This window comes from Parus major, chromosome 1A (genome assembly GCF_001522545.3).
Source record: "Parus major isolate Abel chromosome 1A, Parus_major1.1, whole genome shotgun sequence".
Taxonomy (NCBI): domain Eukaryota; kingdom Metazoa; phylum Chordata; class Aves; order Passeriformes; family Paridae; genus Parus; species Parus major.
The window spans coordinates 58607004-58623649 of NC_031773.1; the positions used below are offsets into that span (position 1 = coordinate 58607004).

Consider the following 16646-nt stretch of genomic DNA (forward strand, 5'->3'; position numbering starts at 1 on the left):
GACCCTTACTCAGTGGTTCCTGAGACCTCCCATCATGCCCCAATACAAAAACCCCACAGCAGCTGCTTAGACACTCCCTGTTCCTCTGGCCCCCCAAGTAAAGGGAAGAAAAAAAGCAAACACAAGGCCCTTAGCTGCATAAATGAGGCCAACAGCTTAAAAAATGTCAGAGGATGGATTAGAACTGCCTTGTCTGCCATCAGTCCCAAAGGAACACCTTTAAGAGTCCCTTCTCTTCAAGTATGATCAGATTTTATTTGTATCAAAATAATAATGCCTGGCCTGCTCCTGAGAAAGCGCAGCTCCTCCTATGCTGAACAACACAGGCACCTTTGTAGGATTACAGCAGTATGGCAAGAGCTGATGCAGCTATTCCCTTCCTAATCTGCTGACCTCAGCCAAGAGATCCATGCAGCACCAGCCTAGAGCTACTAAAACTCATCAAGGCTTTTTCAAGGGGGACACTTCTATTCTATGTTCCATCAAAGGCCACCTAACTCACAATATTAAAAAACACGATATGAGTGGAGAGAGTTACAGGAAATAATCTTCAAAATGGCACTGGTCTGACACTGAAGTTAGAGAGCTAAGTAAAACACAATTTCAAAGATTGTGGGACCCAGTTTCTTAATTGCAATGGTACCTGAAGCCATACACAATCCTATTCCTGAGCTGTGGACTTCAAGGCTATGTTTTCAGGCTGTTCGCATTATCTCGGCAGTGACAAAATCACCACAATGGACAGATCAGAGCTGTGAGAATTAATCCACAGGACAAAGGGAAGGCAGAGGAGATTTGCCAGCAAAAAAATAAAAGCTGCTTCCCATATGCCTTAGGTTTATCTTTTGAAGCTGATGAGCTTTGAAGTACCCCATCCGTTTTTCTTATTACTTGCCAATAATATGCGCAAAACGCGTCCTGGTTTACATTTGGATAATAAACACTCTTTATTCAGCACCTCTGCTGAATGCTTGCTACTCAGGACTGGCAGCCAGCTCCCTTCCCTGTGCTGAGCTCCTACCCAGGATGTCTTCATAGACGTTCTCCTCAGATAAAGTGCGTGTGAGGGCCAGCTTGGTCTGCGCGTACCAATCCACGCGGCCGTGCTCGGATGACGACTGCAGCAAGTCTTCAAACTCATACGATTTCCTGCACCACGGGGTGGGGGGAGGAGGAGCAGAGAGGACAGTGATGCAGTTAACCAGCATTTATAACCAAATTACAGCTAATTCACTTCTCCAACCTGCGACGCAGCTGGCAAAATAAATTACTTGAGAACATTTCAGTGCCTCATCCCATATAAAGCATGAAAAAGCAATACTGAGATTGGCTGTTTTTATCAGCCACGCAAATAAAGGCATTTGGGGGTGCCACAGATAATCTGGGTTGTCATGGCAATAGCACACTGTGAAGATGCAAGTGTTAAATGGCACATCCTGGAACACTGCACAGAACCTTAGGACATGAGAGGTCCCATTTACAGCACAGATCCCACCCGTGAAAAGAGTAAGAGGGACCCAAAATCTGCTCTGAGCAGCAGAGAAAAACAAAATTTGCTTGCAGAATGGTAGGAAGGGTAAAACTATGCCCTCCAAGAGCAAACCTAGCAAGTTTTTATTTCCTTTCTGCAACAGAGCCAGGAATTTTTAAGCAACAATTTATCCAGAAGGAACTAGAAAAGCCATGTATTTTATGTCCCCCACCCCAAAAATGTGTGACAATCGTGTGGGAGAAGATATAAGGCAAACAAGCAAGCATTCCAGAAGAATATATACACATGAGATTCACTGAGGTTTACTATGGACAGTGAAAATGCTGCAGTAGAGACTAAAGATTATCATTCCAAACACTGTTCCAGACCAACTGTGGTCTTTTTGTAATTAAGCGGAGTTTCTACTAAGAAAACCAAAACAAAACCCCAAATCCCTCAATTTTGGGCTCGAAGGTTAAACCATGTAATACAGTGACCTTAAATCTGCCATAACTTATCCCTCCAGTTACTCTGTGGAGTAGTGCTGGCCACTCATACATTCTCAGAGAGATGACTGAGTGCTGATTATGCTGGAGATTCTGAGCAAAAAGGGAGGATTTGTTCCTCTCAGAGAAAGATGATTAGGTGGGACTCCAACATGAAGACCAACAGCTTCACGAAACACAGCCCCAATACCTGTGGTCAGCGTTGTTCTTGTGCTTCCCGCTCCAGAGCCTCCTGCTGACAGCTGATGGAGGAGGAGAGGAGGGCAGAGGAGGGGGAGGAATGGATGGCAGAGGGGGCAAGTTTCTTTTATTCCTAGCTGCTGGCACCCAGTCCTCCTCCCCCTCATGTTTGAAAGTCCGCCGGGGCTTGGGCAGTGGGTTGATGAAGGGCTTCTTCTCTGGCACCCCCGGCTCCGTGTACACATTCTCCACTGTGCAGTGCTTGGATTTCACATGAGAAGTTCTTATCTCCTCTAGAGTCCCAAAGATTGGCTCACTGACTTCAGAGTCCATACCAAGAAGCCTTTTGTTGAGCTCAGCCCCACATATGCCCTCGTGGCCCTCGGGAGCGGTGTGCCCTTGTGCCACCTTCTCCTGCAAGCACTGTGGGGAATAGTAAGTACCCGGCAACTGTGGCTGCAGCTCTGCTGAGCCATCTTTCATAGCCTGCTCTAGCTTCTTGACCTGACTAAGCACTGAAAGATTCTCCTTCTGGACCTCCCACTTCCCACCTTTCACCTCTTTGCATTTTCCAGGGCTGAACTCCATTTCCTCATCCTTCTGCGTTTCTCCTTTTCGCTCTGCTGCTTGCCCTGTGCCTTTCTGAGTTCCCGCTTTCCGCTCATTCTCTTTGCCTGCCCCTTTGCACTCCAGTTCCCAGCTCATAAGTCTCTTTGTCTCCGTTTTCCGAGTCACCAGTGCTTCCCCACTCATCTTCTCAGTTCCACAAGGCAGCTTGTGCTCCTCTTTAACTCCTGGTTCCTCCTCTCTGCGAGGAGCAGACTGCGTTTCCTTTTTCCCTTCCCATTCTGAAATTTTGTCCTTGATGCTGAAGGACTTATTCCTCAAGCCAAGTTTTCCAGGTGACCGTATATTCTGAGTGCCTCCTATCTGTCTCCTGATGATTTTATTGTTTTCTTTGACATTCAGATCCACAGATGGGTCACTGATGATCATTTTAGGACTAAGCATGTTCTGCTGAAAGCAGTCAAGCCTTGGATCCAGCATCAAGTTCTCCAAGGCTCCCAATGGGTTCTTCACCACAGAAGAAACTGGTTCAGCTCCAGGTGTTAAACCTAGGGCAACAGAGGAACCTTCAGAACATTTCTCACTCAAAAATCCACACAAAGGTTTTTCTAATTCCTTCACAGCTGCTGTATTGTTTTTATCTGCAAGCTTGGTCCTGCATATCAAAGACAAAAAGGAAAGAAACATTCACTGCCATTGCTCATCCTTGCTTTAGCTCATCAGCTCCTCAAACTTTAGTCATAAAGCTGATGACAGATGACTCTCAAACCAAGCACTTGACATGGGCTTAGAGGGGAGGATGCTCAGGTAAAGGTCCTTCTAGCCAGAACATACTGCCCTTCTCTCCTTAAAACCAAGATAAGGTTTGAAATGGAACCTTTCTCTGTGGAAGAAGTAGCCTGCAGGTGAGAGAGGTATTTTTTGTACATCAGACATGCTGACACCAACGAGAGCTTCTCCAATGTGTGTGTATGGGTGTGCAGAAGTGCAGCAGAGCTTTGGACATCATCAGGCATTAAGCAAACAAATGGAAAATGGACCACCTGCAAACAACAGCAGAAGTACTGCTGTTTCACAGAGGAGAAAGCATATGGTGCAGCTGGCATTTCTGCAGCTGCTGAGAGGATCTCTCAGTCCATCCTAATGTTCCCCAAATGCATACTGATGCCCGAAGACTGCACTTTTATTACTCTGTTTCTATGGGCTCTAGCACCCCAGCCCACATGTGCAGCCAGGCACACTCCCACAACACCCAGAAACCAGACCCAACATTCTCAGATTAAACATCCTCACTCTTTGGGTCCAAAGTGCAACAAAAATTCCAAATATCTTTAGCCTAGAGATTTCCAAGTGTGTGATATCACACTTGGGATATGGGATGGGACTCATGGGCTGTGTTTTAATGTGGGAGGAGAGAGGGACAGTGCCCAGCTGAGAGAAGACTTCCTTCCTTTGGTTTTCTTTGTGTTGAAAATAATAAACACAAGCAAAACACACTGGCACTGGAAGATGGAAAACTCTCACCTCTCAACAGACTTGCAGACAGCACCTCCAGACTTGCTGCTCACATCGGCGGCCTTGCTTGCTGTCATCATGTCAGCACACAGCAGGGCAGCAGGTCACCTGCAGACAGACACAAGGAAGAAGCATTGCTCTCCACTCAGCATCTTTCTCTTTTCCTTCTACGCACACATACACGTTTCTCCTTGAAATCCAGGAGAGGAGCTGAAGCAAGACATGACAGCTTTCTGAGGACAGCCCAGGCTTCCTCCCCAGCAAAATGGGAAGAGGGGTGACAGCAATACCCCTTGGAATCCCAGTGAGGAGTTGACAGTTTTTGAGGGCAAAGATTGTCTTGGACTCAGCATCAATTGCTACACCTTGAATTAAATATTCATTTAATATGCACATTCCAAGATGGCTTTTATTGCTGTCAAAATCTCCTCAGATTTAGACTTTTTTCCCCTTACAGAAGACTAAACCAAAACCAATTTTATAACAACCTGTGTTAAGGCTGCAAGTCAGAAGTGGTTGTTGGGCACATAACACTGTCACAACATTTGAAACTTGGGATAAGAAAACATTTTAGCCTGAAGAGACACTGCACTGCAGCCATTGATCTTCTCTCTGGTGGCCCACGTTAGCCTGCTACTGATCTCATTTCAGAGGACAACTCCTTGTGGGGATAAGATAAATCATTCACATAAATGAGTCATTCTGTTTGCCTCATGATTTCTAGCACTCTAGGAATGACTGTCCCTCTCTGAGTGCCACTGCTACCCAGTCAATGCAACAGACTCCATCTCCATTTTATTGTGCTGCAATGCTCTTTTTTGTTAAATAAAAAATAGAAGAATTACTCTGTTACTCTGCAGCACATCTCTGCTCACTTATCAGGATGGTCTGCCTGCCCTAAAGCACTGCAATGACAACAGGCTCACCATCTTGTAGGAAATACTTGGAAAAGTCTCTCAGGTCTCTCCACCAGCGGGTCTGCCAGAGCCTGTCCTGCCATGCCTGCCATTTGACCAAGTGCCTCTCACCATAAAAAAGAATACAGCCCACCACACCAGAAACAGTAAAGAACAAAAGGATCTCTAATTTCCACAGTTCAAGTTCTTCGGCAGAGAAAGGAAAAAGGGGGGCAGGGGGGAAAATCAGTTTTGTTTGTTCACAGTTTTCTCTCCCTCCTTTCATTCCATATTGGCAATGTTCCTGAGGCAAGGAGTGAACTCTGGGTCAACTCAGTGTGTACACACTCAGGGAAGCTCACTGCTAACCATTTAGCAGACTCTCTTTTCCCACACAATAAACCCCCTTGGTTTCTCTCCCTCATTAGTAACTGGAACAAGCACCCACTTCACTTCTAGACACAGAGCAGCCTTGCAACACTGTCAAGAAAATTTACCAGCCCAAGGAACAAAATCTATTCATCCATCCGTTAACTGTTATGGATTGAATATAATGAAAAAGTAACCATACTTGTGGCCTTGGCCAAAGAATGACTCACCCAGGCAGCCAAAGCAGATTCCTGCAAAGCTGCAACAGAGTCTGCTCTGCACTTAGTTTACAACATCCCTAGAGCAGGGACAGTTTCCTCACTCAGCACTCATTTGGTACCTTGCAGCTCCTCGTCACTGCCTTTAGCGGTGAGAAATACAACATTTCTTGTGTCCACACACACAGTCCCTGTGGCTGTGCTGAAACATTGAGTGTTCACTGAGGATAGGCTCCTCTGTCTTCATAAGATCACTCAGATTCTCCATCAGCAAACTCCATCTCTCAGCCTTTTCCAGCAGCCCGCTAACAAACCCTGCCTTGAAAACGAACATCTGGGTACAAGCAGACATGGCCTCCTGTGGGACAGGCCGAAAAGATGATACAGAATAAGAAGTGCACTCGTTTCTTCTTCTGTGGTGGATGGGACAGACTCCATAAGCCTTGATTTGCAGAAGTGAGTCACAAAGCAGCTGCAAGAGTCTCACGGGAAAGGTGCCCTCAGCATCACCTAGAGAATTATTGCAGCACATCAGCTGGTTCTGCTCAAAAGGGTAAATATTTACCCAAACACATCAGAAGACACACGAGGGGAAAGAAAGAGTCACCTCTGGAATAAAACAGCAGAAAATATTAAGACACCTCTCAATAAGCCCAACAGTCAAACAATTTCCTGGGACCAAGCAATAGCCCAGTGAGCTTCAGGGGTGATATGATCATCTCTTCCCAAGAATAAGTTCCCTAGAAATAACTCGCAGGCCTGACCCACAGGCATTGCCAGCACCTGATCAGAGGAATTGCAACGGCAATGATGGAAAATTGCCTCCAGTACACAGACAACATCTACCTTTGTTTTCCAAGTTTTGGCTCCACAAGGCACCCAAAGCTAACACGACAGTTTATTGTGAAAGGCAAAGGGAATTACTGTCCCTCCTGACTGCCCACTTCTCTCCTAAAATCAACTACACACTACTCTGTGTGCTGGCTGAGGCCCTTTGGAGCATCTCTATGACCTGCTACAGCTCACTAAGAGTTTCTGACAAAGCAGGATGTGACCCCACACAACTGCTCTATAAACTGCCTAGAAGAAACAAGCAGGGCTGATCTCAGTTAGCAGGAGACCCAAGGAGGACATACACACACCCATCACTCTGGTACTAATTCACAGGTTGTTGCTTTTTCCAAAAGCCACACAAGAACTTTCTACTAGCAATGGGAGGCACAGCCCCGTAGAACCGAGCCTGAGGCCACTGCACCTGGCACGTACATCCTGGAGCAGGACATCAAGGCCATGAAAGGAGAGAGAAGATACTGAGCCCCATTTGGAGAACCCTGCCACTGCAATTTACTCCCTGCCATTGTTTGGGGGAACAAAGCAGTCATCTGATAGTGTTTCAAAATTAAACGGGGAAAGGAAGGACAGGGGAGGAGGTGGGAGGAAAGAGGGAGGGGAAGGAGCTCTCAAACCTGTTGGCTGGACCCTGGGAAGGATGTGAAGTCTCCCAGCAGAAGCCTCTCGGCGTATCTCCCACATGCACCCGGCCTCACAATTCCCAGGGCCATGTGATAGGGGCTTCCTGCTACCAAGTGAAGTGAGACCTACCCCGACCTCTCTCTTCCAAACAGAGTTCCTGCCTGCTTTGTGTTTGCAAAGAGGCGTTTGTTTACTGATCTATCATTGGCATGCAGGAAACAGCCTTGACATGAGCTGTAATCATCTGTCTCCAGCAATAGCTGTTTGGTTTTCTTCTAATTTAAGTTTTCCTCCCGCCCCCCCTTCCCCAGTGCCCTCTTCCCCGCTTCCGATGCAAACGCTTTTGGGAGTATGCACATCTGGTTCAGGGCATGGGATACTACACGATGTTTCCAGAGCAACCAGTGAATAAAAAAGAGGCACACTCCCACCCCCAAGGGCAGAGAAGGCTTCCAGAGGAACACCTCCAGGGAGAGGAAGACACCAGCTTTGCCCAGCACACTTGGTGCAGTCACCAAACGACAACAGAAGGCAGGGGAGCGCAAAGGCCCCGTGGTGGATATTATCAGAAATGCACACAGGTCACACACCGGGAGCCTCGTCTCTGAGAAGGTCAGACAGTGATGGCAGCAAGCCTCCCAGGCCTCCCTTCTTTGAAATTTTGTTTGTGGGGAATAAACCAAGCACACCTTGAAGGTGGTTTGGGGGATGGGTATTACCCTTGCTGTGTGCTGGAGGCCATATCTCAAGGTTTCCTTTGCACCTCCCGAAAATTTCATCCATGTCCACAAGTGGATGCTAGCCACTTGCCACATATGCACAGCATGGCTTCAGAGCAACAGGAGCAACCTGGGGCTGGTCCAACTCTTCTCCAAGAAGAAAAAGGACATGTTGTGTTTCTTCTCAGTGCTCAAAACCTGAGTAACTCCGAGCAGCCAAAGCCTACAGTCGCGCCTCCCTTCTCCTTTATGCAACAAAGGGTGCAGCATAGAGACAGCAACAAGGAGGCAACAATATATAACATATATACACATATAACGAACAGGAAGGATGCCAAGAAGACAAAACACTAACAGGAAAAACATGAGTAAGGGGAAGCCAACAGTTAAAGCCTTCAAGGCTCCCTCCCCCAGCCCTTGCTCTGTTTGGAGCCTGTTTTCCTCTGGGGAAGAAGAAGGCATGAGGATGCGTGCCTGTGCTCTCACACACACACACACACACACACACACACACACACAGAGACTGCGTGGTCCCTGCACAGCCCCAGCAGCAGGCAGTGTCCATGTTCCCAGCACAAACATGCTGCCTTCCTGAGGTCCCTGGCAGACTGTAACCTCAGGGAGTGAGCCTGTGCCTAGCAGGGACAACATGAGCCAAGCCAGGATGCAGCCAGAGCTGAGAAGGGCAACAAGACCCAGGAGAGGCTCCCTTGGTGAAACAAGATGCTTACAGTGGAGTCCCTGACTTGAGGTGCCCAACACCAACCCAGCAGCAAGGCATGGGTTTTCTCAAACTTGAGCTCCACAACATGTGCCATGAGCCCTCTTTTGCTGACAGCCCAAACAATTTCTCCTCAGACAACTTACACAAAGTCCTCTTCTTTCCTCTCCTGGTCAGCCCTGCAGATGGGCTGCCTCCACAGCAGCAGGGCTTCTCAGTGCACCCCAAGAAAGTATCAATCAGCTCACTCACGAGGAAAAACCTTTTTACCAAGAAGGTGACCAAGACCAGAGACAGTGGAGGCTCTTCCCCTGGAGATAACCAGTACCCAACTGGACAATGTCCCGAACAAACTGCTCTACATGACCTCACTGTGAGTATGGTGCTGTACTCGCCACCTCCAGAGGTGCCTTCCCATCTCAGCTCCTCTGCTATCCTGTGCTGGGCACAGTCAGCTTAGGGCAAGGTGCCCTCTTTGCAGACACTGATTGTCCTGGATATGTGAATCTCATGAAGACTGAAGACACCACCAGCAGGATTGCTCAGTTCATCACACACAAAATGGGATCCTAACTGTAGACAATTCTAGATAATCAGGGCCAAGTAATTTGTTAAAGACAAAAAAGGCAGGATAAACATACGCAAAACATATCAATGAAGGACCAGTGACTGGGAAGTGACATGCTCCTACAATATCTTTTAGAGCCAGATCCCACACAGCCTCCTACTCCCCTGACACCACTCCATCCTAACTTTTCCCTTTGATCTATCATATCTTACACCACAGGGCTTACAAGGGGGTCAAGGGAACCTGTGTGTCAGAACAATTAGTATTTTCAAAGACCCCGAGTGGAATCGATGTATCACAACCTCTGCCTTTGTGCAAGCACCCAACGTCAGGGGAACAACTCTGCAATGCCAGGAATGCAGGAATGCGCCGTGTCCAGCAGAGCTGTGCTGGGTGTTATGACATACCTTTAATTTTGTGATATAATTTGCTCTACTGACCTTCTCCCTCTCTAAGCACACAGAACAAACTCTGCCTGCTTATATGTCTTTAATCTAACTGAAAGGATGGTTCAAGGCCTGCCCTGCTCCTCCTCTGGCTGCCAGCAAGGTGGTTCCATCCCTGCCCTTGGTAAAAGACATGCCTGATCACATCTGATGGTTGCCATTGACTAAGGGTGTGCCTACTTTTTTCTTCCCTTCTTGCTTTTGCTTTGTATCAGCTCCAATGCTCGTAAAGCCCTTCCAAGATAGGACAGGCTCAAAAGCTGCCTGGTTTGACCCCCTAAACCAGCAAAGAAATAAAAGGCAGGGGAAGCAGAAAGTTTTCTGCTCAGATAGCAACATCAGTCACCTGTCTGGGAGAACCTAATGAGCACCGAAGCACATGGAAGGAATCATAGAATGATTTGGGCTGGAAGGGGCCTTGAAGATCATTGAATTCCAATTCCCCTTGCCAGGGCTGGCAACAAGACTCAGCTTGTAAAGAAGTTAACCTTCAGCAGTGAGAAGAGGGAGCCATCAGGACCTGCTGTGGGCAATATTAGGGCGTCATGCCGGGTCTCAACTTCATCCCGAGACCATCCTTATTCTGTACTAAAGCAGATGGACCCTTGAGAAACTACACTCATCTCTTGTCCACTACTTCCCTCCATTGACCATTTGCAGAAGGTTGTAGGTCAAGCTCCATAGCGACACCACCAGCATCACCTGCCTGACACTGGGAGCTGGAAGGACAGCACATCTGGTAACAAGGCAGCTCTAAAAACCTCTGCTGACCATGTGCCAGCTGAAACTTTCTTCCCACAGAGTCCTGGAAAAGTTAGGGTAGAGATGACTCAGGAAAGGACAAATTCCTGATCCAAACAGCACTTTTGTTTCAAAGCATAAGACACGTTTTAGCAAAAGAAAAGCCTCATTTTTCTTTTTTAACACAGCGGAAGCAGCAACAATTTTCTCCCCAAGCTTCACACTGAAACAGCTGAACCATTTTGGCTAAAGGCTTTCAAAAGTAATTCAGCCAGAGGCAATGCTCAGCATGGAAAAGTGCAGACTGAAACAAAAATAAAATCTTGACCTGAAGACAGTAATCAAAAACAGGGTCTCACAATGTGAATTGTCTTCTGTTAAAGGTGGGGCTCGTTGCACCCACCATTATTAAGATTGTTCCACATTTCCCATTGTCTTATTTTCTCTTTGTTCCTCCCTCTAAACACATAACAAACAGTAAAAAACAACTCAAAGGGTATTCGACTTCAGTTTCCTTCAGGCAGACACACCCTCAGCTGAAAAACACAGCATTTTCAGGGTTAGCAGTAAGATGTTTCATGACCCTGTCAAAAAAACCAGAAACACTCTTTTTCTAATTTACTGGCCCCAGTCACAGGTTTAGTCCTGCATGCATAGAAGGTAAATACTGCTTTTCATCCTGGTGGCAAGTATGACTGCTTAGAGACATGATGAGTCTTAACTCCTGCAGATAGGTTAACAAATAGTAAGAAAAAATTCACATGGTAAGGAAGAGAATGATTCAGTATTTTCCAATCTGGCTGCTAAAATGATTGCAATGCTTAATGGAATTATGTGTTTCAGGCTATGCTTTCTACAAGGAAGCAACGAAAAAAAGATTGAAAAAACCCTGTGATTCCAGATGAGGAAAGCAAGACCCTGGGAAGTGAAGGCAGGATTGGAGGACAACCCTTCTGGGACAGTTCCTGGCATTACTAGATAATCTCCCTGTGTTTAAGGTCTTGTGTGAGTGTATGTGTGCACACAGTGGGGTTGCTCATCCCTTTTGAAAGGGTGATAATATTTGCTTCTGCTTTGCAGCCTAATGAATGAAAATTCAGTTACTTGAAGTCAAGGCTGAAGAAGACACTGGTGGTGTATCCTTGCCTGCAGATTACATCACTGGAGACGGTGATCCGTACCTGGTTTGCTTGGCTTTCAAACTACCTACAGAGAAGATGACTGTGGTCAATACAGAATAAAACAAAAGACATATGGACCAGATTCACACAAGCACACATCTCCCAGCAGAATCCTCTATCAGCCACACAGAGAGACAGGATTCCAGCAGATGCACTGGAACTGGCTTCAGGTTCCAACAAAGTCAAAAATAAATTGGCAAATATTCACTTCAAATACTCACTTCTACCACAGCTGATGTGGGTGCATTTCCCTCCTGCAATAAGAGTGCTGTGTTACAAACATACCAGTCCTACTACACCAGTAAATCACTTCTAGCGTTAAAGAATCGGAAAGAATCCAGGGTTATTTTGCTTATAAGAAACCCAGGCATTTGACAGCATAGGAAACAACCTGTCACTAAAAAACAGTGTTCAGCTCATGAACCACACTGAAATCCATTTTTGATGTGGTGAGATAATCTCTGCTATTCTAACATAAATGGGACCCAAAGAGGTCCCTTCGAGGAGCAACTCTGCAAAGAGTTTCCTGGCAGGAAGACAAATTGTCTCACATTCAGAAAGGAAATGAGAGCATTAAAATGAAGGACCTCAACTTCTTCCAAAATAAGTTATCATCAGGGAGATAAATGGAGCCTCAGCAAATCTCTCCTTTGGTGGCCTTCACCCTGCAGGATGCTGACTCTTGTCCCTCGTGATGAGGATTTAGCACACAGCTTCCTGAAGTGTCCATCACCGCAACCTTGGGGCAGCATCTGCATGCTCCGTGAGACCTTCCTGTGCCCACTCCAGGTCCGTGACCTTCCACTACAGCCTGTCTCTATCAAGCATCACCTTCTGAGCTCAGGCAGTCACCCAGAGATTGCTTTTCGCTTCAGGAGACCCCGCTTCCCTCTGTCTCGTTCAACCTACTCTTTGCCCTTACCCTCCCTCTCCCACGCGTCTTGGCCATCACAAAGGCAGAATCTGTTCATTGCTGACCTTATTATTTATGGAATTCTCCCAACCGCATCATGCCCTCGCCCAGCCTTCCCGAGCGGAGAGCAAGGCCAGGCAGCACGTGAGCTGCCCAAGGTTCAGCCGTCACGAGGAGGAAGCTCACACAGCTCCAAGGAGGAATAAACCTCTGGGCTTGCATTTATTTATTTTTCCAGGAGGAAAGCTGCTCTCGGTGGGTGTGTGCGTGCGTGTGTGCGAGTGTTTGTGTCAGGACAATGGGAAAAAGGACAGCGGAGCGGAGCTGCCAGGAAACAGTCGGCCATCTGCCCGTGCAGAGAGCAGTTTTTCCTTTCCTTTTGTATTGAGAGGAATGTAGCCGAGAGCCGCCATCCATCCGCCCGTGCTGGGAGGAAATCTGAGCGGCTTCGCCTTGCCAGGGAGAGGAAGCGAGGGGGAGGGAGCCAGCCTGGCCCCTGTGGTTAGGCGGTCATTGCACTCACGGCCAATAAAAGCCCTACCAAAACCCCCAGATCCTAGGGAAAAATCACTCTTCCTCTTCCTCCTCCAGCCTTTCACACGCGGTTTGATTCTTTCCCCCTGGCAGGGCGATCCCAAGCACAGGACGGGGTTTGGAGGGCGATGGCCCAGGGAGAGCAGCACAAGGGTTCCCCAGCACCGACAACCTGAACAAGAAAGTGACACAGAAAGAAAATCAACTCACATCACTGTGTTGCTTGTCCACCCACACCCTCTTCATAAGCAGGAATTTGGCAACCTGAGCACAAAACAATGCCAGGAGCGACCCTTTGCTCTCACAAGGCTCCCCAACCCCAGCAAAGGGCAGAGCACAGGGAGCCAGCCCGTTGCAGGTAACCATCCATACATTATCAATTAACAAGCCATACATTATGCCCCAGAGGCTTCCGTACAGCTTCTCATCACAAAACTTGGTAAGAGAGGGCAGGAAAGATCTGATCTCCTGGTATGGTCAGGCAAAAATGCTGGCAAAACATCCTGATAGCTTGGTGGCACATTCCTCTGCCACTTTTTTGTGGTAGAAAAGCCCCAGGGAAAGAAAGAAGTAAAATAGGAAGGGTAAAATTTTCAAAAGTGATGACATGACTTTGAAGTTTAAGACCCATTTTCACAACCGAGGATCAGATTTTTTTTTTTAAACAAACATTCCTACTAGGCGTGCACTAACACTTGCAATTCCATCTCTTTATTTTAACTCCCAAATAAGTCCCAGCTTTGACTGAATTAGCTCCACACTGTATTCATGTGGCGCTTAGGGACACGGTGTGGTGGCGGACTTGGCAGTTTTAGGTTAATGGGTGGACTCCATGATCTTGGAGGTCTCTGCCAATCTAAATGATTCCATGTCTGGAGAAGCAGCTTACAATTTTCAAAGAATTGTAATCACACATTCCGTTTTCGCTGACTGCAACAGGAGACGGGTCTAGGTATGGCTGGGAAAATCAAGAGCACATTTCTGTGCACCTTTGTGCACCTACGCAAACTCTGCTGCTCACCAGATCCAGCTCCACAGAGCTGGCAGAGCTTGCTAACGTGGGAGATGTCTCAGATAACAGATCACAGTCCTGAAAAGGGAACTTCCAGAAGAAATAATTAATCTACAGATGTCAAAAGAGCTTCTTCACATCTGGCAGCTTGGAGGACAGACTGAGACAGTGATGCTGTAAACCTCAGCATGTCCAGGTCAGATCTGAAATGACACGTGTATGCCCAGGCCCTTTCAGAGACACGACACAGGTTTCCACATTCTGTTGTGACTTTTTAATAGATATATTCTTTTTTGTTTTCCTCATAGAAACAAAACCATTGGTGTAGCACGGTGTGTGACCTGAAGCAAATTCCTTGGTTGTTTCTCTCTTGGTGGGATGAGAGACAAAATGAGAGGGAACACAGAGACTTGATGAAAATCTTTTTTTCACTATGAGGGTGAAAGAGCTCTTTTCACCATGAGGAAAATAGAGGAGCTCTGGAACAGCCCTGTGGTTTCTAAGACCCAACCAAAGCCCTGAGCAATCTGGTCTGAGCTCAAACCTGAACCTATTTGAGAAGGAGGCTGGAGTACAGGACTCCTGTAATCCCTCCAAACCTGCATTATCCTATCATAACAGATCATGAATTACTGTAAAAGTGAGTAATCACTCTCATTTTCTCTGTGGAAAATAACAACAAAAAATCCCTTTCAAAACATTATAACTAGACATTTTCCTCCCCAAGTGATACTTTTTTGCCTTCCTTCAACTGATCAGCAAGGAAGCAGTAAAAAATAGCTGCCAAAACAAGATACAAAATTATGGTATCCCTAACACATTTCCACTGTCTTTTGTCCCTAGTCATTCTGCAGTGCCTAACAAACCTCAACAGCTCCATGGAAGCTATTAGGGAAGCTGTGAATCCACCAATGAGGCTGTCTTGGCAAATACTGATGAGTGCTGTAAATTTTCACTCTTAGAAAAGGAAAATATTTTCTTCCCAATTTCATTCCACTTTCAGAGAGATCAGGGTACAAATTTTTGAAAAGCTTAAAGTTATTTCATAACTAAATTAAAAACTAACCAACAACCAACTACTAAACAAAAGTGGGAAATACTGAAAGCATTCATTTGGGAGATTTGTTTTTTTTCCTTTGCTGAAGCATTCCTTTGGGCTTCTTGCAGCAGAAAACCTGGAAACTGGAGAGTTATCAAACAAGCACATGTTCACTGCTCTCTTCCAAGGGATGTGCTAAAGCCAATACATACATAAAAGACTTTAATTTCCATTGTTTACTTTCTTTGACATACATCACACTGCAGGATAATAGAGCAAAAGCAGAGGACCCATGTACAATTGTCTCCATCAGTCCTTATCTCACAAGTGAAATGGAGTTATTTGTACATAAGCTTCCAACCCAGAGAATGTGCATCCAAGTTTTGTATTCCAGGGTAACCACCAGGGCATACTCCACCCAAATGTTTGGATGTTGTGCTGGACTGGGCCTTGATACTGTTTATTGTGCACAGGAAAAACTCATTACTACAAAGCAGCCAGCACTGACTGCTTTGTACGCCCCAGCGTTTCACAAGGGGCACATTTTAAAAGACCCAGAAAAAAATATCAGAGCATGAATATTTTGGAGTCAATCCCTTTGCAGAAGCCCTGTCCCCTGAACTGTTCAATAAACCTCATCATCCCCTTTCATCTAAAATGCTCATAAAGATGCCATTTCCAGTCCAGTGCAAGGGGAAATACCAGCTGCACCAAAGGTGATGGCAGTGATTATGGTATGGCTTCCATTTTACCCTCCACATTCACCTCATTTTGGCTCATCCCCAACACAGATGTACCTACAGAGACATAGCCCCCTCTGCTCAAGTCCATACAACCTCTTTGGATGGGGTGGGACAACTCTTACAGGTTCTCATGTGATGTTAAAAGAATAGAAAGGTTTCCTGCAGGGCAAGAGATGAGGTCTCCCACGGCAGAGGGCCAGCACTAGAGTGACCCACCTGGTATAGTGCCCTGATGATTTGCAAGTTTCTCTGTGAAATTTCCACCCCCAATATCCCAAAACATCGGTGTTGCACACTCAGCTTTGGAGATCTGGCTCAGGAAAGAGGCAGTCTGTAAATGTTTATTTTTTTTCCCCTCTGTAGAAGATGGCCATTGCAGCAAATGCATATTTTCCATAGATTAAATACTCTGTGAACAGTCCAGTCAGATCACAGAATGCTTTGGGTTGGAAGGAGCCCTAAGGACCATCTGCAATGGACAAGGACAACTTTCACTAGATCAGGCTGCCTGAAGCCCATCCAACCTGGTCTTGAGCATTTCCAGATACAGGGCACCCACAACATCCAGGGACAGGGAACCCTGCTGCAGTGCCTCACCAGCCTCACAATAAGGAATTTCCTCCTGACATTTAATCTAAATCTCCCCTCTTTTAGATCATATTTTTTAAGATGTTCCTCACCAGAACCACATTCTTTATACAAAGGTAGAAGCTGCCTAGTGCTGCCTCAGTTATCTGCAGTTGAGTACAATATGATATTTGATAACAATTGTATTTTCTTTACTGAAAACAGAATGTCTACAGACATAACTGGAAAATTAAACCTAAACTTGTT

At 46.3% G+C, this 16646-nt stretch overlaps 1 protein-coding gene across 6 annotated transcripts in view; it reads right to left on the reverse strand.

The window, feature by feature from the left end:
- The window catches only part of DENND2A (DENN domain containing 2A), a 56219-nt gene that overhangs the window by 29620 nt on the left and 9953 nt on the right, over positions 1 to 16646 (reverse strand). For 4 of the 6 annotated variants that reach the window (XM_033514844.1, XM_033514842.1, XM_015627814.2 and 1 more), the window contains exons 2-4: positions 4249 to 4347; positions 2168 to 3379; positions 1022 to 1149 (exon numbers count right to left, since the gene is read on the reverse strand). In XM_033514844.1, the coding sequence (XP_033370735.1) occupies positions 1022 to 1149; positions 2168 to 3379; positions 4249 to 4319 (1411 nt within the window). In that variant the 5' untranslated portion in view covers positions 4320 to 4347. Of the gene's footprint in view, positions 1 to 1021; positions 1150 to 2167; positions 3380 to 4248; positions 4348 to 7188; positions 7291 to 16646 lie in introns of those variants that run through there. The other 2 variants (XM_033514843.1, XM_033514845.1) reach the window with 2 other exon arrangements.